Source organism: Phaseolus vulgaris, chromosome 8 (assembly GCF_051622355.1).
Source record: "Phaseolus vulgaris cultivar YP4 chromosome 8, ASM5162235v1, whole genome shotgun sequence".
In the NCBI taxonomy this organism is placed as follows: Eukaryota; Viridiplantae; Streptophyta; class Magnoliopsida; order Fabales; family Fabaceae; genus Phaseolus; species Phaseolus vulgaris.
In genome coordinates this window covers 53,592,824-53,617,214 of record NC_143505.1, presented here as the reverse complement: position 1 = coordinate 53,617,214, position 24,391 = coordinate 53,592,824, and the positions used below count along the sequence as shown (strand labels likewise).

The following is a 24,391-nucleotide window of genomic DNA, read 5'->3' as shown; positions in this document are numbered from 1 at the left end:
GATCAAGATTATTTTCTATCTTAATTCTAAGTAGCTAGAATACATTTTAGAGATAAGTTTTGATTGGTTTTGTATCTATTTTGTGTGATTATTTCTTTTAAGTTGAATTGTCTTAAAGATGTAGTTGGAAATTTTAGTAATTTCTAACCCAATTCTTTATGTGCTTAGTAGATGGCACGTAGACCACCTACTCCTCCTCCACCAGTAGATATGCCCAACTTAGCTTGGGCAGTAGAGATGATGGCAACAACCTTGCAACAACAGAGTGCTACTATGGCACAACAGCATCAGGCCGCCCTTCATCAATTAGAAACTACTAGATTAGAAGCTGAAGCATCTCAGCTTCATCAACAACCCCATACCTTTAGTCTGGAGGATTTTCTGATTCACAATCCACCCAAGTTTAATGGGAAGGTAAATCTAGATGAAGCAGACCAGTGGGTGAGAGACATAGAAAGAATCTTTGAAGCTAATCAATGCCCTGAAGAGAGAAAGTTATCCTATGCCATTTATGTACTAACTGAAGAAGCTGAATTTTGGTGGATAGGCATGAAGCAAATGACGGAAGACAAAGGAGAAGATGTCACTTGGGAGAACTTCAAAGTAAGATTCCTAGAGGAGTATTTTCCTGATAGTGTCAGATATGCAAAAGAAATTGAATTCATGCAGCTGGAACAAGTAAATCTTTCAGTCACTGAATATGCTACTAGGTTCAAACACCTAGCTAGATTCTACACCCAGACCATGACTGAGGCTTGGAGATGTACAAAATTTGAGTTTGGGTTGAAGCAAGAACTTAAAGAAGTGGTGATTCCTATGTCTATTAGAGATTTCCCTGCACTAGTGGAGAAAGCAAAAGTAGTGGAGAGTTTGAAAAATAGTAGCAGACTTGCTCTGCCTCAAGAGGGAGGACCTTCTAAAAGCATGCCTAAATATGAAGATAGAAAGAAACCTTATTTCAGACCTCAATCTTATAGCAGTGGAAGACCTAGTTCTCAATCACCACCTAGTTTCAGATGTTTTAGATGCGGTGGGCCACATGTTGTTAGATTTTGTCCTCATCCAGTGCCAAACGTTACATGTGGTAGATGCCATAGATATGGTCATGCTATGAAGGACTGTCCTAGCAGACTTCCAATCCCAAATATTACTGGAGTGCAGCAAAATAATAATCAAAAACCCAAAGCTGCTGGCAGAGTTTTTGTTATTAGTGGAGCTGAAGCTTCACAGTCTGATAACCTTGTTAGAGGTATTTGTTCTATCCTTGGAACACAGTTATCTGTATTGTTTGATTCTGGGGCAACCCATTCTTTTATATCTTTTGATTATGCTAAGAAACTTAAGTTGCCAGTCCGAGAATTAGAATTTGAGTTGGTGGTATCTACACCAACAGAAGGTATTATAGTAACTTCTTCCATGTGTGTTGAGTGTCCAGTAATTATAGAAGGGCAGAGATACAAGATCAACACGATTTGTATACCTCTAAAAGATTTAGAGGTTATATTGGAAATGAATTGGTTGTCTGCTAATCATATCCTTATAGATTGTGGTCGGAAGAAGTTAATTTTCCCTAAATTAAAAGGAATGCAGGTTATCTCAGCTCATGAGTTTGAGAGAGAGATACAAGAAGGTGCAGAATGTTTTATGCTCTTGACTTGTTCTATAGTTACTGATAAAGTACAAAAAGATATGTTTGTAGTTCAGGAGTTTATGGATGTATTTCCTGATGAGATTCCTGGACTTCCACCTAAAAGAGAGATAGAGTTTGCAATAGACTTGATTCCTGAAGCAGGTCCTATGTCAATTTCTCCATACCGAATGGCACCATCGAAATTAGCGGAATTGAAGAAACAACTAGCAGACTTATTGGAGAAGCAATTCATTCGACCTAGTGTTTCTCCATGGGGAGCTCCAGTGCTATTAGTGAAGAAGAAAGATGGTTTGTCACGTCTATGCATAGATTACAGACAATTAAACAAGTTAACAATAAAGAATAAATATCCTCTTCCTAGAATTGATGACTTGATGGATCAGTTGCATGGGGCAGTTGTCTTTGCTTTTAAAATATGGAGACATTTTCTTTACGGAGTTAGTTTTAACGTGTTCAGTGATCATAAAAGCTTGAGGTATTTGTTTGATCAGAAGGAACTTAATATGAGGCAGAGGAGGTGGATTGAATTTTTAAAGGACTATGATTTCCAGCTAATATACCATCTTGGGAAGGCAAATGTTGTTGCAGATGCGTTGAGTCGTAAAAAGTTACAAATTTCGTCACTTATGATTAGAGAGCTAGAATTGATTGAAGATTTCAGGAGTATGAATTTGGAGGTTTCCATGTCTTCAAATTGCATTAGTTGTAATACAATTGTTATAACTAATGAATTTCTAGAGAAGGTAAAGGAGAAGCAGTTGTAAGATTCAAAATTGAAGAACTTCATGGGCTTATTAAATACTGACAAAGCTAAAGACTTCTCTTTAGGAGTGGATGGTATTTTGAGATTCAAAAATAGAATATGTATACCAGAAGATAATGAACTAAAGCAAACAGTGTTATCTGAAGGTCATAAAAGCAAACTCAGTTTACATCCAGGAATGACCAAGATGTATCAAGATCTCAAGAAGTCTTATTGGTGGCATGGCATGAAGAATGATGTAGCTAAGTTTGTAGCTACTTATTTGACTTGTCAGAAATCAAAGATTGAACATCAACGGCCTGGAGGCATGTTAACTCAGTTAGACATTCTAGTGTGGAAGTGGGACAGTATCTCAATGGATTTTGTTACCCACTTACCACGTACTTTGCGGAAGTTGGCCCAGATTTACATAGATGAAATAGTCAAATTGCATGGTGTACCCTCCAACATAGTTTCAGATAGAGATCCTAGATTCACCTCCAGATTCTGGCAAACACTTCAAGAAGCTTTGGGGACTAAACTCAGACTTAGTTCAGCATACCATCCTCAGACTGATGGAGAATCAGAGAGAACCATCCAGTCCTTAGAGAATTTGCTTAGGACTTGTGTGTTAGATTATTTGGGCAGTTGGGATGAAATTCTACCATTGGTAGAGTTCACTTACAATAACAGTTACCAAGCTAGCATAGGAATGGCTCCTTTCGAGGCATTGTATGGAAGAAAGTGTAGGACACCTTTGTGCTGGTTTCAGGATGGTGAAAGTGTGTTAGTTGGACTAGAATTAATACAACAAACCAATGAGAAAGTCAAAATGATTCAAGAGAGATTGAAAACATCTCTCAGCAGGCAAAAGTCTTATGCAGATCAAAGAAGAAGACCTTTAGAATTCTCTGCGGACGAGCATGTCGTTTTGAGAGTTACACCGTTCACTGGTGTAGGAAGAGCACTCAAATCCAAGAAATTGACTCCTAAGTTCATAGGACCTTATCAAATTCTTAGGAGAATAGGCCCTGTCGCATATGAAATTGCTTTGCCTCCTCCTTTAGCTAATATTCACGATATTTTCCATGTATCCCAACTAAGAAAGTATGTACATGATCCTAGCCATATTCTAGAGTCTGATTCAATCCAGGTGAAAGAAAATTTCTCATTTGAAGTGAAGCCAATCAGAATTTTAGATTCACAAGTGAAACAACTTCGTGGAAGAAATATCCCCATGGTTAAAGTTTTGTGGGATCACATCTCTAGAGACTCCACTTGGGAAATTGAAGAAGAGATACGAGCATCATACCCTAGTCTCTTTATTTGTAAGTTCATTTTCGAGGACGAAAATTTTTGTAGTTGGAGATAATGTAACAACGTATAAAAAAGAAAGAGAGGATAAAGAAGCAGAACTTTGCCCCCACTGTCACAGACCATTCTTTTCTTTCTTCTTTCTCCCTCCATCTCTCCCTTCCACCTTCTCTCTTAATTTCTCACTCCATACCTCATCTATTTTAGAATATGATCGTACCACGCTGTAGCTGAGGAGTTAAGGAACATTTCTACCCGATCAAATTTTCAAACAGAGTAAGTTCATTTTTACTCTAAAGATCCTTTGTTCTCTGTTTTTCCTTAGGATTTAGTCATCAATCTTGGTGGGGTCAATTGAGAAGTTTAATCCTCTCAACGTATTCTACTATATACTGAATTTTTTTTTCTGTTTGGATAACTTGCATTAGACCCGTAAATTTTGAAGTTTATCCAGACTGTGGGGAACAAAATTCTTGAAGTTGCTTGGAAAGCAAACAATTGAGGTAAGGGAAGCTAAATTTAATTTTTTATAGCACCCTAGGATAGAAGATCTGAATGCGGAAGGGGCGTGGTCCCAATATTGAATTTCTCTTGCAGGGGTGTTATTTGTTTATATATTGTGTGTTTGTTTATATATTATTTAAAATTTATAAATATTATATTTTGAGAGTTTGAGAGTTAAATATTGTTTCTGACGTTGGAAAAGTTCTGGAATGATATGAATTTTTAAATGTTATGTGATTGAATGATATGTATTATATACGAATGATGTAAATTGTATGAAATTGATGTCATACATTTGGGATAATGTATGAGTTGTTGTTTGATGGTACGTTAAGTATGAAAAGCCTATGTTTAACGGAGATCCTCTAGCTTCACTAATGATCTAAGTCATGTAGACTAAGATATTAGGTGGTGAGAAGCTGAGAGGGAGTTCATACACACCGGGTCCCACTGTAGACACTCGGTATTGGATGTTTGAACTTACCCTGATCCTTTCTATTGGATTCGCTGGTAATCTTTGGGTCAGGTGTTAGTCTCTGGTAGGGGCATACTTAATGAGTCTTCCGGAAGACGAAGTGGGATTGAAATGAAATCCAATGATTGTGATTGAAAATAGATCCATGTGTGATCTATATGAATGATGGAATTGGTATTGGAATTTTACATGCAATTACTAAAGAAATGTTTATAAATTATTAGTCTAAATTGGTTCTATTTCCATGAATTATGTTATGGATTTTCTTTGCATTAGCTTACCCTTGCTTTTCTTGTTGTGTTTGAACTGCGATGACTGTACTACGTACACGAGCAGATGATCTTACAGGTGTCGGAGGGTTTAAAGAGCTTTAGGGTGTTGATTTTGAAACCTGTATAGTAAATATTTATATTTCTATAAATCCTAATCATGTATTAGGAATGTTTTGAAAAACTCCAAGTTTGTATAGAAACTGGGAGAACTTTTATTATAATAGTTATATGTAAATTATGGGGTGTTATAAACTGCTATGACGGTACTACGTACACGAGTAGATGATCATATAGGTGTCGAAGAGTTTGAAGGACTTTAGAATGTTGTTTTGAACCTTAGATTGTAAATATTTGTATTTCTATAAGTCATAATCTTCTAATAAGAATATTTTGAAAGAATTCCAAATTTGTAGAGAAACCCGTAGAACTTGTAAAGTAATAGTTAAAAGTATTTTTGGAGTGTTATATTATAGCTATAAATTACTTTATATTCTAAAGTTGGTAACTAGATCCTTGATGTCTAATTAGATACTAATAATTTTTTTATTCTCTAAAATATTATCTAATTTAGGTAATATATTTAATAACTAATTAGCAATTTTAACTTTATCATTTTGTATTAAATGTTTTCTTCTAGTAAAATTTGTTTTTTAATTTATTATTTGTTTGGATATTTTAGTGAGTGAAATAAAATATTATTTTTTACATAATCAATATTTTTTGTATTTCACTAAAATTTTCTTTAAATGTGACTATACTCCTAAAATTAATTTTGCAATAATTTTTATTTAATAACAAAAATTTATATGACATTGTAGTTTAAAAGGAAATTTTAATGACTAAAATAACGTATTACTCCTTCATGTAATCATTCTTAGTCAAATAAAAAAAATGTTAAGATTATTGATAAATTTAAAAGATGTTATTGTAATGTTATTTTAATTACATTAACATTGAAATAAGAACTAAAATCAAGATACTATAAAAATTATTTAGTGAAATAAAATAAAAAGGTTTTACATCAATAATAATATTATATTTCAGTCGCTAAAGTATAAAAGAAAATAATCAAAATCAAAATTAATATATCAAACCAATGTCAATTCTTCTTATTCCAATATTGCTTCTTCCATCACCTTACTTTCCCAACTTTATATATCCTAAATAATTGTATTATCTATTAGATGTGGGTATTACGAAAGTGGACTTTAAGCCTAACTCAACCCCATAAAACCGGCTCATAAGGTTGAGGTTTGCACCCACTTATATACAATGAAAGGCTCTAATCTCTAGTCGATGTGGGATCTCCAACACACCCCCCTCACGCCGAGACTGCCAACTCGTGCGTGAGACTATATATTTTGGGTGGTCCGATAGCGGCCCGATAGCGGGTGGCACGATAGGCCCAACAGAAACACTCGCTAGGATAGGCTCGAAATGGCTCTGATACCATATTAGGAAAGAGTGGACTTTAAGCCTAACTCAACCCCATAAAACCGGCTCATAGGGTTGAGGTTTGCACCCACTTATATACAATGAAAGACTCTAATCTCTAGTCGATGTGGGATCTCCAATTTTATTTTTTTATTTTTAAATATAAAAGAAACTTTTATTCACTTGTCTATTAGAGAGTAAAATACATGGTGTATATATAAGAAAAAGATTAAGACCTAGCTGAAACAGAAAAAGGAAAGTTGGGTCAAACAAACAAAGCCCAATAATTTAAAATAGAAAATTAAATATATTAACAGTGGGCTTCAAAGCCATATGTGTTATTGGATACAAGGGCTTCAAAGATTGCAAGAACATATTTCGAGGATAAATTAGCTTATTACTTCTCACTTTCACAGTAAATTAATTATTGGATGCATTTTAAAATAAAAGCCTTGATTTAATATATTTCAAAATTATGAGAATTAAATTTTAACAATTATAATTAAAACTAAAATTGCACATAAAATATACATACATCAAAATCTAAAAAACGTAAGTTAGGTTTTTTGAAAAATGAGCTTGTAAAAAAAGACTAGAAATTATATAAATCGACTATCATCAATCATAAGAAATATGAAAATCATAAGAAATATGCAAATACTGTTGAAATACTTATTATCCAAGATTAGTAGTTGAAATACTTATTATTCAAAGTTATTTTACTTTTAAAATAAATTTTTGAAACTTTAGAAAACTTATTTGGAATGTAAAGTTACACTTTCAAAATCTTATAAAATTTAGTTATAAAATATATTAAAACTATATAATTTTTAATTATTTATTTATAAATAAATTTAACTATATTTATTTATTGAAGTTTGAAAAATTTGAAGTGTTTTATTGAGGTTCTATATTAAAATTTTGTTGGAATTTAACGAAGGTTAAAAAAATCTCAATTATTTTACTGGGTTTTAAAATAAACTTTTGAAATTTAACGAACGTACAAAAACTTCCATTATTTTAATGAGGTTTTAGAATAAACTTTGAAAGTTAACGAATGTTAAAAAAACTTCCGTTAATTAAATTAATTTCTAGAATTATATTAACTGCCGCTAAATAAACTCCATTAAAACTCCTTTAAAACTCTTTTATTATTTTTTTAATTGCGCATTTACTTTCCATTTTTATAATTAGTTGTTTGACAATTACAATAAAAATTCTTCCCACCACAGTACCATTCTTTTTCTTTCTCTCTCCCTCCATATTTTTTTCTCTCCCTCCCTCCTAATTTTCTCTCCCAAACTTCATCTATTCTAGAATCTGATCATATAAGTTCATTTTTACTCTAAATATCCTTTGTTCTCTGTTTTTTCTAGGATTTAGTCATCAATCTTGGTGGGCTCAGTTGAAGCTTGCCCAAACTGGGGAATAAAATTCTAAAAGTTGCTTGGAAAAAAAGCAATTGAGGTAAGGGAAGCTAAATTTAATTTTTAATAGCACCCTAGGATAGAAGATCTGAATGTGGAAGGGACGTGGTCCCAATATTCAATTTCTCTTGAAGGGATGTTGTGTGTTTATTTATATTGGGTTGTTTGTTTATATATTATTTAAATTTGTGGAAATATTGGGTTTTGATGATTTAGTATTAAAGTGTTATTTTTTTTATGTCAAATAAACTTTTGAATATTGTGGATAACTTTTTGAATGATATTGTATGACAGAATGGTATGGAATTGAATTCATACATTTGGGATAATGTATGAACTGATGTTTGTTGTGTATTAAGTATTGATGCCTATGTGGTAACAGACTAAGATATCAGGTGGTGAGAAGCTGATGGGGGAGTTCATGCACACCGTGACATATGAGATGCACGGCTTGGGTTGTATTGAACTTACCCTGATCCTTTCTGTTGGATTCGCTGGTAATCTTTAGATCAGGTGTTAGTTTCTGGTATGACTTACTTAATACGGGTCTTCCGGAAGAAGTTGTTTGTTGAATATCTTGGATGTGTAGATCCATGTGAGATCTATGTGATTGAGATTGTATAATTTGAGAAATTGATCATTGGTTTTCTCTTTTGATTTAATTGTGTATATTATAAAATTCTATTTTCACTAGCTTACCCTTGCTTTTCTTGCTGTGTTTGAACTGCAATGACTGTACTACGTACACAAGCGGATGATCTTACAGGTGTCTGAGATGATCTTACATGTGTCTGAGATGATCTCTCAGGTGTCTGAGATGATCTCTCAGGTGTCTGAGATGATCTCTCAGGTGTCTGAGATGATCTCTCAGGTGTCTACGGATTTTGAAACTTATATCGTAAATATTTGTATTTCTTTTAAATTAATTATAAAATAATGATAAGTATATACATATTTACCATGTCTCGTTCTCGTCACTACTTTTTCCTTCAAAATTTAACATTATTAAAATATATTTAATTTATTAAATAACTAAAACTTATATTTAAGGCCAATTACAATCCCATAAATGCTAACAAAATTCAATAAATCTTTCATATCACTAGCATAATTAAAAAAACATATTATTTTTAAAATTTTAAAAGTAAAAATAAAAATCAAATGCATGACATCTGCATGTTTCGCACAATAAATATGAGAAATTAAATGCTGAAAACAACCATAAATTCTAATAAATTCCAGCGTCATCACAAAAGACATTGAAACAAAACAGGGATATGAATAATAAATATTTACAACCTATATACTTCACCATTTTCGGTGAAACTTAAAAAAAATAATACCTCTAAGAACTAAATTAAAATTCCTAAATAATGCTAAATATTTAGATCCCATACAGACACACAAATAAATATATATATATATATATAATATACAATTTTTTATAACTTTTTTATGATTTTTTTACTTTCACACCATATCTATTTATTTTTTTGTAAAAGCTATTTTATTAATTAATATTTTTATTTTGATAACTGAAAAATAATAATTAAACACACACCAAATAAATCTGTGTTTTCACTGGTGAATAGATAAAGAAAATAAAGATAGTGGAAATTTCACGGTTCGATCATTTGTGTACTAAATTTCATTAGCATAATAGGTAGATTATATCTTGTTATAATATATTCACACATTTAATTATTTGAGGTTTTCAATAATATTTAATGAAAAAAAAAGGTAAATACAAATAATGTCTTCGGAATTTGCTATGAAGTGTATCATATTTTCGGATAAATGAAATTATAATTCTTCATAATTTCAATATCTAATTTTTTAATTCATGATTATTATTTTATTTAATCTTCTAATATAAAAAAAAATTCATGTTCATGAAATAAACGTGAACTATGAGTGCATGAAAGTAGCAAGAGTTGAAAGGTATTGATTGAAGGAAAATGACAAAATGAACCGAACAAAACCAATGCTTTTGCCATTTTTTTTTGGCAGCTAGCAAAAACTACAACTCATGTCATCAAAGGTTGACAATGGTGCACACCTATCCCTATATATACCTAATACCTTTCTTCCATTTATCATAATCAAAACACATCAATTCTTGAAAATGAAGAACGTGTTTGTAGCTTTTTTAGCTTTGCTAATTGTTCTGGTAGTTGCAGTTGCAGCTTCAGAGGTAGAGGTCACAACCTCAGGGCCTCCAAGATCTTCTGATGTAACTGCAGGTCCAAAACCACCATCTCATGCAACTGCAGGTCCAAAACCACCATCTTGTGCACAAAAAACAGTTATTATAGCTTCAGGACCACCAAAATCAATTCATGAAATTTCAGGACCAAGGGCTTCAGGACCTCCGAAGTCAACAATTAAGGAATCAAGTGGATCAAAAACAGTTATTATAGCTTCAGGACCACCAAAATCAATTCATGAAATTTCAGGACCAAGGGCTTCAGGACCTCCGAAGTCAACAATTAAGGCATCAAGTGGATCAAAAACAGTTATTATAGCTTTAGGACCACCAAAAGCAATTCATGAAATTTCAGGACCAAGGGTTTCAGGACCTCCGAAGTCAACAATTAAGGCATCAAGTGGATCAAAAACAGTTATTATAGCTTCAGGACCACCAAAATCAATTCATGAAATTTCAGGACCAAGGGCTTCAGGACCTCCGAAGTCAACAATTAAGGCATCAAGTGGATCAAAAACAGTTATTATAGCTTCAGGACCACCAAAATCAATTCATGAAATTTCAGGACCAAGGGCTTCCGGACCTCCGAAGTCAACAATTAAGGCATCAAGTGGATCAAAAACAGTTATTATAGCTTCAGGACCACCAAAAGCAATTCATGAAATTTCAGGACCAAGGGCTTCAGGACCTCCAAAGTCAACAATTAAGGCATCAAGTGCACAAAAAATAGTTATTATAGCTTCAGGACCACCAAAAGCTTAAATTACAACTTTAGGACCACCAAAAGCAACTCAAAGCAAAGAAGATAATAATATGTAGTAAATAACGACGTTCGAAAGTTAGTTTCTTTAAAAAATAAAATAGTTGTTTGAAAATATATATGAAATGAACATTTGAGTTACAAATAATATATAACTTTTTAAATATTTTATGTGCCTTGACCTACATCTTTGTCACATAGATTAATTGTATGTAATGAAGAAGAAGCTATAATAATAGAATAATACACACCAAAAATTAACTTTGCCTTTTCTCAACATGAGAAAATAAGCATTATACAATTATTTTTTTCACTTAACTTTCATCATAGAGAACCACCAAAATGAATGAGTATGAGTTTCTTCTCTAACCATATTTAACGTGTCTAATTCTCTCATTAGTTCACTTGTGAGACAATCAAATGTAAACCAATAAATGATAATAAGTATAATAAATTAAAAAAAAAACTAAATTTGAAGTTATAATATATCAGTAACATTCTAACTTATGGTCTCTGTGAAAGACAAATAATTATTTATTGTGTTACATTACTCATTTTAATAATGATGTTTGAAATTTATTGTTTTTTTATCAACAAAAAATAAATTAAATTGAAAATGGGACACTTCAGGAGTGTCCCCACCCTTATATACATACCTCCCATTTAACTAGCATTTACACGTGTAACTGAATTATTATAACCAGATAAGCATCAATCATTGCATATGCTTCTTAAGGGTTAAAATCTTGCATGTGTAAATGCAACTTCACAGATAAAACAGATAATACAAATATACCACATACAAGGGTCCCTAAGCACACTTCATGACCTTAACAGAATTTGAAATTTATTGTATAAAGATATTATTCATTTATTATTACTGCGCATATACTATATTTATATTTCATATTTATCATATTTTATATATGTTTTGTATACCATTGTGGCTAAGCTTTTTAGTATGCTCTTTATGATTTTTATCTATTTTTTTATATATTTTTTTAGTTTAATGTTTAGAGTTATAATTTTTGAAACCTACCACTGAATCTTTTAAAACATTTCAAATTAAAAAGCACATTAGTTTGAACAATGGTGAATGGTGTCATTAGACTAGATCGAATAATGTCTTTCTTCACTACACTAAGTTTAGACAAAAAAATTAAAAATATTGTCTAAAGGAAAAAAAATGTTGTCTTAGTTTTAGGAAAAACAATTTGATAATGGGTTTTCAGTTGTGGACTTAGGTTATAAGCAACCTTTTTTTCTTGTGACCGCTTTCAAAATCGTTGTCTTATACTGGTAGAATAGACAACACTTTTATGTTAATGTTTAGGAAATGATTTTTTAAGTGTTGCATTTACATTACTATTTGTTATAGGGAATCAAACCTAGGTCTTATGAGTAAACATAAAACCTATAACTACTACACCAAACAAAATTTGTTGTCAAATTATGATTATTATTACTCTTATTATGATTATTATTATTCTTCTTATTTTGATTATTATTATTGTTGTTATTGATAATAATAATATTATTACTATTTTTAATATTTTTATTACTATTAATAATAATATTGTTATATAGTGATTCATAAGCCACATTTGTAAAAATGTTGTCTTTTCCACTTTTATGCCACAATTAAATGGATGTGACCACTTTTTTGCGAGAATTTTATTGTTTAGCTTACATATTCTAAAGAAAATACTTAAAAAATTGTAGTTTAAATAATTAACAATTTTACAAACATGGTCTTTGCTAGTTCTCACACTACATTTGTAAAATCATTGTCTTTTCTATGTTTAAGGAACAATTATATAAGTCTGACCTAGTTCAGTGTGACTACGTTCTTGCGTCTATGCATATGATTTATTAAATCCAAACAAATAATAAGTATTGTCTAAATTACCCATAATTTAGAAAATTGGGCCTAAAATGTTGTTTACAACACCCACATTTTAAAAGGTGTTGTCTATAATTGTACAAATTTTATTAACCCGTTGCTTGAAATAAAGAGACAACATTTTCCCCGTATACTTTGAGTCAAAGTCAAATAAATCTTATTATGTAGCCAACAATTAAAAACTATTACTTATTCGTATTTTAGGCAACACTTTTTAAACCATTAACATGTCAGCGTGACCTGAAGTAAAAAATAGTGTAATGGTTTAAAGTCTAAAGAATTTGCATAAAAAAATATTCTAACTTTTTGGTGTCCCAGTGAAAGTAAAACACATATATACAACTTGAAATTAAAAAACAAACGGCCTTGCTATATAAGGTGATGAGAAGCTCAAGGAGGAATTCTTTCACTCTATGAAATGTGCAATTTTGCGATTTGGGTTGTAATGAAACTTACCATCATTCACTATTTTTAGGTTCGTTTGTAAACAAAAACATTGGTTTGAATCAAATGTTAATCTCAATGATATATACTCATGATGAGTTTTGTAGAAAGTATCAATTGTTGTTTCATTTGTTGAATATCTTTATATATATATATATATATATATATATATGGTATTTATGGTTTTGTGTTTGATGGAATATATTGCTAATTTGAATATTATATATATATATATATATATATATAAAAAGTTCTAAAAGATATTAAAGATATATTTTAAATTATTTTAAAAACAAAGTTGTATAATATATACACTACAAGAAATAATAATATTAGCCTCTCCAAAAGAATCCACACAATAACAGTAAAAGGGAGACACTAAATTGATACTTAGAGTGAGTTTAGTGTCCAATTAAGTTGACACTAATTCAAAGGTTGTTAATGAATTAGTGGGGACTATGGGGAACACAACTATTTTTTTTTTATGATTTTAGTGTCTATTTAAAACCTCTTTGTCCACACTATTTAATTAATATTTAATTTTGTGTCTCAATTATGTAGGATTTGGAGACACTAATAATAGTGTTCAAAACCTTAGAAAATTTAATTATAAAATTATTAAAACTATATAATTTTTAATTATTTATTTATAAATAAATTTAACTATATTTATTGAAGTTTGAAAAATTTGAAGTGTTTTATTGAGGTTTTATATTAAAAAATCTTTGAAATGTAACGAAGGTTAAAAAAACCTCAATTATTTTGCTGAGGTTTTAAAATAAACTTTCGAAATTTAACGAAGGTAAAAAAACTTTGGAAGGTAACGAATGTAAAAAAAAACTTCCGTTAATTAAATTAATTCCTAGAATTGTATTAACTCCCGCTAAATAAACTCCATTAAAACTCTTTTATTATTTTTTTAATTGAGCATTTACTTTCCATTTTTATAATTAGTTGTTTGAGAATTACAACAAAAATTTATGAGGTTTATTAAAGTTTTAAAAATAATAATTGATTCTTCTCTTAATAGTGTAAAACCTTTTTTTTTTTTAAATATAAGAGTTGCTTAAAAGTAAAATATTCTTTTAATATAGATGATATATAAATTGGTTAAAAATAAAAACTAATTTATAAATAAAAAATAATTAAATCTATAAAAGAAAATGATTTATAAATTTTTTTTTCTAAATTTAAGTAATTTATTGTGTAGGATTTATATTAAAATAATTTTTATTTATAGTCAATCACGTATGAGTGACAAATGAACTCATTTTGAGGTGTATTTTAAGAATTCATCATAATTTTGGTAGAAAATATTTGTATTAATCGTGTACCACTCTGGATATGAGAAATACCTTTTAAATTAATTATAAAATAATGATAAGTATATACATATTTACCATGTCTCGTTCTCGTCACTACTTTTTCCTTCAAAATTTAATATTATTAAAATATATTTAATTTATTAAATAACTAAAACTTATATTACTTAAGGCCAATTACAATCCCATCAATGCTAACAAAATTCAATAAATCTTTCATATCACTAGCATAATTAAAAAAACATTATTTTTTAAATTTTAAAAGTAAAAATAAAAATCAAATGCATGACATCTGCATGTTTCGCACAATAAATATGAGAAATTAAATAGTGTAAACAAACATAAATTCTAATAAATTCCTGCGTCATCACAATTCAAAGATTTTGAAACAAAACAGGGATATGAACAATAAATATTTACAACCTATACTTCACCATTTTCAATGAAACTTAAAAAAAATAATACCACTAAGAACTAAATTAATATTCCTAAATAATGCCGAATATTTAGACCACACTCCAGTCATTCTGATATATAAAATATACAATTTTTTATAATTTTTTTATGATATATATATATATATATATATTTCTTTACTTTCACATGATATCTATTTTTTTATGAAAAATATTTTATTAATTAATATTTTAATTTTGATAACTGAAAAAATAATAATTAAACACACACCCAATAAATCTGTGTAAATAGATAAAGAAAATAAAGATAGTGGAAATTTCACAGTTCGATCATTTGTGTACTGAATTTCATTAGCATAATAGGTAGATTATATCTTGTTATGTTAATTATTTGAGGTTTTCAATAATATTTATTGAATAAAGGTAAATGCAAATAATGTCTTTGGAATTTGCTATGAAGTGTATCCTATTTTCCGATAAATGATATTATAATTCTTCATAATTTCAATAACTATGTTTTTAATTCATGATTATTATTTTTCTTAATCCTCTAATATCAGAAAAATTAAATTCGTCTTCATGAAACAAACGTGAACTATGAATGCATGAAAAAAAACCATTGAAAGGTGTTGAAGGAAAATGACAAAATGAACCGAACAAAATCAAGGCTTTTGCCATTTTTTTTGGCAGCATAGCAAAGTTTTGTTAACTACAACTCATTTCATCAAAGGTTGACAATGGTGCACACCTATCCCTATATATACTTAATACCTTTCTTCCATTTATCATAATCAAAACACATGTATTCTAGAAAATGAAGAATATGTTTGTAACTTTTGTAACTTTGTTAATTGTTCTGGTAGTTGCAGTTGCAGCTTCAGAGGTAGAACCTCAGGGCCTCCAAAATCAACAAGAACATCAGGTCCACCAACACCATCTCATGCAATTTCAGGTCCTCCAAGATCCTCTTATGTAACTTTAGGTCCACAACCATCATCTCATGCAACTTCAGGTCCCCGAAGTCAACAATTAAGACATCATGTCCACCAAAAGTACATATTACAACTTTAGGATCACCAAAAGCAACTCATGAAATTCTAGGACCAAGGGCTTCAGGACCTCCAAAGACATCAAATACAATTTTAGGTTCAGAAACAGATAGAATTCCAAGACCTCCAAGGTCAACAATTAAAGCATCATGTCCACCAAAAAGCACAGATTACAACTTCAAGACCACCAAAAGCAACTCATGAAAGTCTAGGACCAAGGGCTTTAGGACCTCCAAAGACATCAAATACAATGTTAGGTTCAGAAACAGATAGAATTCCAAGACCTCCAAGGTCAACAATTAAAGGATCATGTCCACCAAAAGCAAAAATTACAACTTCAGGTCCACCAAAAGCAACTTATGAAATTCTAGGACCAAAAGCTTCAGGACCTCCAAAGTCAACAATTGGAGCATCAGGTCTTCCAAAAGAATAAATTACAACTTCAGGACCACTAAAATAACTCAACAAATGAGATAATATATGTAGTAAATAATGATGTTTGAAAGTTAATTTCTTTTATAAAAAATAAAATAGTTATTTGAAAAGATATATGAAATAAGCATTTGAGTTACAAATAATATATAATTTTTAAAATATTTTATGTACCTTAATCTACATTACTATTTTAATAAGGATGTTTGAAATTTATTGTAGAAAAATATTATTCATTTATTATTACTGTTCATATACCATATTTATATTTTATATTTATCGTATTTTATATATGTTTTGTATACCATTGTGGCTAAGCTTTTTAGTGTGTTCTTTATGATTTTAATCTATTTTTTATTGTTTTTATATTTTTATTTTATGTTTAGAGTTATATTTTTTGAAACCTATAACTGAATCTTTTAAAACATTTCAAATTAAAAATACATTAGTTTGAACAATCGTGAAAGGTGTCATGGAACTAGATCGAATAATGTTTTTCTTCACTACATGAATTTTAGACAAAAACTAAAAAAATGTTGTTTAAAGTAAAAAAAATCGTTATCTTAATTTTAGGGAAAAAAATTATAATGGTTTTTCAATTGTGAAGTTTGTAGTTGTAGAGTTAGGTCATATGCAACTATTTTTTTCCTATGACCAAACCTGCTTTCAAAATAGTTGTCTTATATTGGTATAATAGACAATACTTTTGTGTTAATGTTTTAGGAAAAGATTTTTTAAGTGTTGCATTTACATTACGGTTTGTTATACGGAATCAAACTTAGGTCCCATGAGTAAACATATAACTTGTAACCACTACACCATCATACAAAATTTGTTGTCAAATTATGATTATTATTACTCTTATTAAAATTATTATTATTCTTATTTTGATTATTATTATTGTTATTGTTTTTATTGACAATAATAATAATAATAATATTTTTATTATTATTAATATTACTATTGTTATTATATTCATAAGTCACATTTGTAAAAATGTTGTCTTCTTCACTTTTATGCCACAATTATATGTTCGTGACTGTAACACCCCATAATTTACATATAACTATTACAATACCGGTTCTACATATTTCTATACAAGCTTACAGTTTTTCAAAACATTCCTAATACGTGATTAAGACATATAGAAATACAAATATTTACAATATAAGTTTCAAAATCAACGCCTTAAAACTCTTCTGATCCTCAGACACCTGTAAGATCATCTGCTCGTGTACGTAGTACAGTCATCGCAGTTCAAACACAACAAGAAAAGCAAGGGTAAGCTAGTGAAAATAGAATTTTATAATATACGCAATTAAATCAAAAGAGAAAACCAAGTTACATGATCAATTTCTCAAATTATACAATCTTCTTCAAATCCCAACATTAAAACAATCACATGGATCTACAGATCCAAAATATTCAACAAACAACGTCTTCCGGAAGACCCGTATTAAGTAAGTCCTACCAGAGACTAACACCTGATCCAAAGATTACCAGCGAATCCAATAGAAAGGATCTGGATAAGTTCAATACAACCCAAGTCGTGCATCTCATATGTCACGGTGTGCATGAACTCCCCCATCAGCTTCTCACCACCTGATATCTTAGTCTATGTGACTTAGATCATCAGTGAAGCTCGGAGATCTCTGTTACCACATAGGCATCAATACTTAATACACATCAAACATCAATCCATACATTATCCCAAATGTATGAATTCAATTCCACACCATTTCATCATACAATATCATTCAAAAATTGATCCACAATATTCAAAAGTCTATTTGACATGAAAAAAATAACACTTTAATACTAAATCATCAAAATATAATATTTTTACAAATTTAAATAATATACAAACAAACAACCTAATATATAAACACACAACATTCTTGCAAGAGAAATTGAATATTGGGACCACGTCCCTTCCGCATTCAGATCTTCTATCCTAGGGTGCTATTAAAAATTAAATTTAGCTTCCCTTACCTCAATTGCTTGCTTTCCAAGCAACTTTTAGAATTTTATTCCCCACCGTTTGGATAAGCTTCAAGATTTACGGGCCTAATGCAAATTATCCAAACAGAACAAAATTTCAGTATATAATAGAATAAGTTGAGAGGATTAAACTTCTCAACTGACCCTACCAAGATTGATGACTAAATCCTAAGGAAAAACAGAGAACAAAGGATATTTAGAGTAAAAATAAACTTACTCTGTTTGAAAATCTGATCGGGTAGAAATGTTCCTTAACTCCTCTGCTACAGCGTGGTATGATCAGATTCTAAAATAGATGAGGTATGAAGTGAGAAATTAAGAGAGAAGGGAGACGAGAGAAGTTGGTAGAGAGAGAAAGTGATTTGGAAGAATGAAGAAGAAAGTGATAGTGTGGGCACGCTGTTTCTGCTTTTTTTTAAAAAAAGTGTCGTTACATTATCTCCAACTACAAAAATGTTCGTCCTCGAAAATGAACTTACCAAGAAAGAGATTAGGGTATGATGCTCGTATCACCTCTTCAATTTCCCAAGTGGAATCTCTAGAGGTGAGATCCCACAATACTTTCACCATGGGAATACTTCTTCCACGAAGTTGTTTCACTTGTGAATCTAAAATTCTGATTGACTTCACTTCAAACGACAAATTTTCTTTGACCTGGATGGAATCAGACTCTAGAATGTGGCTAGGATCAAGTACATACTTTCTTAGCTGGGATACATGGAAAATATTGTGAATGTTAGCTAAAGAAGGAGGCAAAGCAATTTCATAAGCCACAGGGCCTATTCTCCTGAGAATTTGATAAGGTCCTATGAACTTAGGAGTCAATTTCTTGGATTTTAGTGCTCTTCCTACACCAGTGAATGGTGTAACTCTTAAAAAGACATGTTCACCCGCAGAGAATTCTAAAGGTCTTCTTCTTTGATCTGCATAAGATTTTTGTCTGCTGAGAGATGTTTTCAATCTTTCTTGAATCATTTTGACTTTCTTATTGGTTTGTTGTATTAATTCTGGTCCAATTAACACACTTTCACCATCCCGAAACCAGCACAGAGGTTTCCTGCACTTTCTTCCATACAATGCCTCGAAAGGAGCCATTCCTATGCTAGCTTGGTAACTGTTATTGTAAGTGAACTCTACCAAAGGTAGAATTTCATCCCAACTGCCCAAATGATCTAACACACAAGTCCTAAGCAAATCCTCTAACGACTGGAAAGTTCTCGCTGATTGTCCATCAGTCTGAGGATGATATGCTGAACTAAGTCTGAGTTTATTCCCCAAAGCTTCTTGAAGCGTTTGCCAGAATCTGGAGGTGAATCTGGGATCTCTATCTGAAACTATGCTGGAGGGTACACCATGCAATCTGACTATTTCATCTATGTAAATCTGGGCCAACTTCCGCATAGAGATTCTCAAGTCTATAGGTAGGAAGTGTGTCGTCTTTGTCAACCTGTCCACTATGACCAAAACAGAGTCATGCTTCCTCAAAGTACGTGGTAAGTGGGTAACAAAATCCATTGAGATACTACCCCACTTCCACACTGGAATGTCTAACTGAGTTAACATGCCTCCAGGTCGTTGATGTTCAATCTTTGATTTCTTTGAAACCCTAAACCCTAAACCCTAAGCAAATTCTCTAAGGACTGGATGGTTCTCTCTGATTCTCCATCAGTCTGAGGATGGTATGCTGAACTAAGTCTGAGTTTAGTCCCCAAAGCTTCTTGAAGTGTTTGCCAGAATCTGGAGGTGAATCTAGGATCTCTATCTGAAACTATGTTGGAGGGTACACCATGCAATTTGACTATTTCATCTATGTAAATCTGGGCCAACTTCCGCAAAGTACGTGGTAAGTGGGTAACAAAATCCATTGAGATATTGTCCCACTTCCACACTGGAATGTCTAACTGAGTTAACATGCCTCCATGCCGTTGATGTTCAATCTTTGATTTCTGACAAGTCAAGCAAGCAACTACAAACTTAGCTCCATCATTCTTCAGGCCATGCCACCAATAAGACTTCTTGAGATCTTGATACATCTTGGTCATTCCTAGATGTAAACTGAGTTTGCTTTTATGACCTTCAAATAACATTGTTTGCTTTAGTTCATTATCCTCTGGTATGCATATTCTATTTTTGAATATCAAAATACCATCCACTCCTAAAGATAAGTCTTTAGCTTTGTTAGTATTTAATAAGCCCATAAAGTTCTTCAATTTTGAATCTTCCAACTGCTTCTCCTTCACCTTCTCCAGAAATTCATTAGTTATAACAAGGGTATTACAACTAATGCAATTTGAAGACATGGAAACCTCCAAATTCATACCCCTGAAATATTCAATCAATGTTAACTCTCTAATCATAAGCGAAGACATTTGTATCTTTTTACGACTCTATGCATCTGCAACAACATTTGCCTTCCCAGGATGATATATTAGCTGGAAATCATAGTCTTTTAAAAATTCAATCCATCTCCTCTGCCTCATATTCAACTCCTTCTGATCAAACAAATACTTCAAGCTTTTATGATCACTAAACATATTAAAACTAACTCCGTAAAGAAAATGTCTCCATATTTTTAAAGCAAAGACAACTGCTGCCAATTCTAGATCATGAGTTGGATAATTTCTTTCATGCACCTTTAACTGACGAGAAGCGTAGGCAACAACTTTCTTATTCTGCATCAGAACACAACCCAATCCCTGATAGGAAGCATCACAGAAAACTTCAAAAGACTGATTGGTATCAGAGATTGTCAATACAGGAGCATTAGTCAACCTTCTTTTCAACTCTTCAAAGCTTTTCTCACATTGTTCAGTCCATGCAAAAGGATGATCCTTTCTAGTCAATTGGGTCAAAGGAGCCACTATTTTAGAAAAGCCTTCTATAAATCTCCTGTAATATCCTGCTAACCCGACAAAGCTTCTAATTTCTGTAACTGTTTTAGGACGTTCCCACTGAAGTACAACCTCCACTTTAGAAGGATCTACTGATATTCCATGTGCAGAGATGACATGTCCTAAAAATTGTATTTCTGACATCCAGAAGTCACATTTTGAAAGTTTAGCATATAACTGTTTTTCTCTCAAAATGTTCAGGACGATTCTAAGATGTTCTGCATGTTCTTCCCTTGTACGAGAATATATCAAGATATCATCTATGAACACTACCACAAACTTATCAAGAAAAGGTCTGAATATCCGATTCACATAATCCATGAAAATAGCTGGAGCATTAGTCACCCCAAATGGCATAACTAGAAATTCATAGTGACCATACCTTGATCTAAAAGCAGTCTTCTGAACATCTTCCGCTTTCACTGAAATTTGGTGATAACCTGAGCGCAGATCTATCTTAGAAAAGACAACTGCCCCATGCAACTGATCCATCAAGTCATCAATTCTAGGAAGAGGATATTTATTCTTTATTGTCAACTTCTTTAATTGTCTGTAATTTATGCATAGACGTGACGAACCATCTTTCTTCTTCACTAATAGCACTGGAGCTCCCCATGGAGAAACACTAGGTTGAATGAATTGCTTTTCCAATAAGTCTTCTAGTTGTTTCTTCAATTCAGCTAACTCCGTTGGTGCCATCCGATATGGAGAAATTGACACAGGGCCTGCTCCGGGAATCAAGTCTATTGCAAACTCTATCTCTCTTTTAGGTGGAAGTCCAGGAATCTCATCAGGAAATACATCCATAAACTCCTGAACTACAAACATATCTTTTTGTACTTTATCAATAACTATAGAACAAGCCAAGAGCATAAAACATTCTGCACCTTCTCGTATCTCTCTCTCAAACTTATGAGCTGAGATAACCTGCATTCCTTCTAATTTAGGGAAAATTAACTTCTTCCGACCACAATCTATAAGGATATGATTAACAGACAACCAATCCATTCCCAATATAACCTCCAAATCTTTTAGAGGTATACAAATCATGTTGATCTTGTATCTCTGCCCATCTATAATTACTGGACACTCAGCACACATGGAAGAAGTTACTATAATACCTTCTGTTGGTGTAGATACCACGAACTCAAATTCTAATTCTCGGACTGGCAACTTAAGTTTCTTAGCACAATCAAAAGATATAAAAGAATGGGTCGCCCCATAATCAAACAATACAGATAACTGTGTTCCAAGGATAGAACAAATACCTCTAACAAGGCTATCAGAGTGTGAAGCTTCAGCTCCACTAATAGCAAAAACTCTACCAACAACTTTGGGTTTTTGATTACTATTTTGTTGTACTTGCTGCACTCCGCCAAAATTTGGAGCTCCCAATTGGAAACGACAGTCTTTTGTTGCATGACCATACCTGTGACATCTATCACATGTCACATTTGACACTAGATGAGGGCAAAATCTAACAACATGTGGCCCACCACATCGAAAACATCTGAAACTAGGTGGTGATTGAGAACTGAGTCTTCCACTACTATAAGATTGAGGTTTGAAATAAGGTTTCTTTCTATCTTCATATTTAGGTATGCTTTTAGAAGGTCCTCCCACTTGAGGCTTAGCAAGTCTGCTACTACTTTTCAAACTCTCCACTACTTTTCAATCTCTCCACTACTTTTGCTTTCTCCACTAGAGCAGGGAAATCTCTAATGGACATAGGAATCACCACTTCTTTAAGTTCTTGCTTCAACCCAAACTCAAATTTTCTACATCTCCAAGCCTCAGTCATGGTCTGGGTGTAGAATCTAGCTAGGTGTTTGAACCTAGTAGCATACTCAGTGACTGAAAGATTTCCTTGTTCCAGCTGCATGAATTCGATTTCTTTTGCATACCTGACACTATCAGGAAAATACTACTCCAGGAATCTTACTTTGAAGTTCTCCCAAGTGGCATCTTCTCCTTTGTCTTCCATCATTTGCTTCATGCCTATCCACCAGAATTCAGCTTCTTCAGTTAGTACATAAATGGCATAGGATAACTTTCTCTCTTCAGGACATTGAGTAGCTTCAAAGATTTTTTCTATGTCTCTCACCCACTGGTCTGCTCCATCTGGATTTACCTTGCCATTAAATTTGGGTGGATGGTGTCTCAGAAAATCCTCCAGACTAAAAGTATGGGGTTGTTGATGAAGCTGAGATGCTTCTGCTGCTAATATAGCTGTTTCTAATTGATGAAGGGCATCCTGATGCTGTTTTGCCATAGTAGCACTCTGTTGTTGCAAGGTTGTTGCCATCATCTCTATTGCCTGAGCTAAGTTGGGCATATCTACTGGTGGAGGAGGAGTAGGTGGTCTACGTGCCATCTACTAAGCACGTAAAGAATTGGGTTAGAAATTACTAAAATTTCCAACTACATCTTTAAGACAAATTAACTTCAAAGAAATAATCATACGAAACAGGTAAAAACCAATCAAAACTTATCTCTAAAATGTACTCTAGCTACTTAGAATTAAGATAGAAAACAATCTCGATCTAGTCATGAGTGTGCACCCTCACCACTCTATCAAGATTCTTTTCATTCTTAATACTTTCATCTTTATTCATAACAATTAACTTGACTCGAACACAAACAAGATTTCAAGAAAAACAACTTTGTCAAACATCTTATTAGAAACTTTTAACTAAGTCTTGAGGCTAGACTTAGACAAAAATCTACACGCAAGAGAAACAAAATAAACCCACTACCCTCAGGTTATCCTAAGGATGAACCGCTCTGATACCATTAAATGTAACACCCCATAATTTACATATAACTATTACAATACCGGTTCTAAATATTTCTATACAAGCTTACAGTTTTTCAAAACATTCCTAATACGTGATTAGGACATATAGAAATACAAATATTTACAATATAAGTTTCAAAATCAACGCCTTAAAACTCTTCTGATCCTCAGACACATGTAAGATCATCTGCTCGTGTACGTAGTACAGTCATCGTAGTTCAAACACAACAAGAAAAGCAAGGGTAAGCTAGTGAAAATAGAATTTTATAATATACGCAATTAAATCAAAAGAGAAAACAAAGTTACATGATCAATTTCTCAAATTATACAATCTTCTTCAAATCCCAACAT

At 31.8% G+C, this 24,391-nt stretch overlaps 1 protein-coding gene, 1 long non-coding RNA gene and 1 pseudogene across 2 annotated transcripts; all 3 read right to left on the bottom strand.

Annotated features, from left to right (window-relative positions):
- Positions 1 to 17,410: 17,410 nt before the first annotated feature.
- LOC137826495 (uncharacterized) lies at positions 17,411 to 18,677 on the bottom strand. The gene is made up of 3 exons (XR_011083509.2): positions 18,570 to 18,677; positions 18,344 to 18,418; positions 17,411 to 17,577 (listed from the first exon to the last, which is right to left on the bottom strand). It is a non-coding gene; the product is annotated as an uncharacterized LOC137826495 (long non-coding RNA).
- Positions 18,678 to 18,787: 110 nt separating this feature from the next.
- On the bottom strand, positions 18,788 to 19,447 carry LOC150025660 (uncharacterized). The gene has a single exon (XM_090294156.1). It carries the CDS (start codon positions 19,445 to 19,447, stop codon positions 18,788 to 18,790), a length of 660 nt encoding a protein of 219 aa, XP_090150282.1.
- Positions 19,448 to 20,809: 1,362 nt separating this feature from the next.
- Positions 20,810 to 23,617, bottom strand: LOC150025659 (uncharacterized; annotated as a pseudogene).
- Between the last annotated feature and the right edge of the window lie 774 nt (positions 23,618 to 24,391).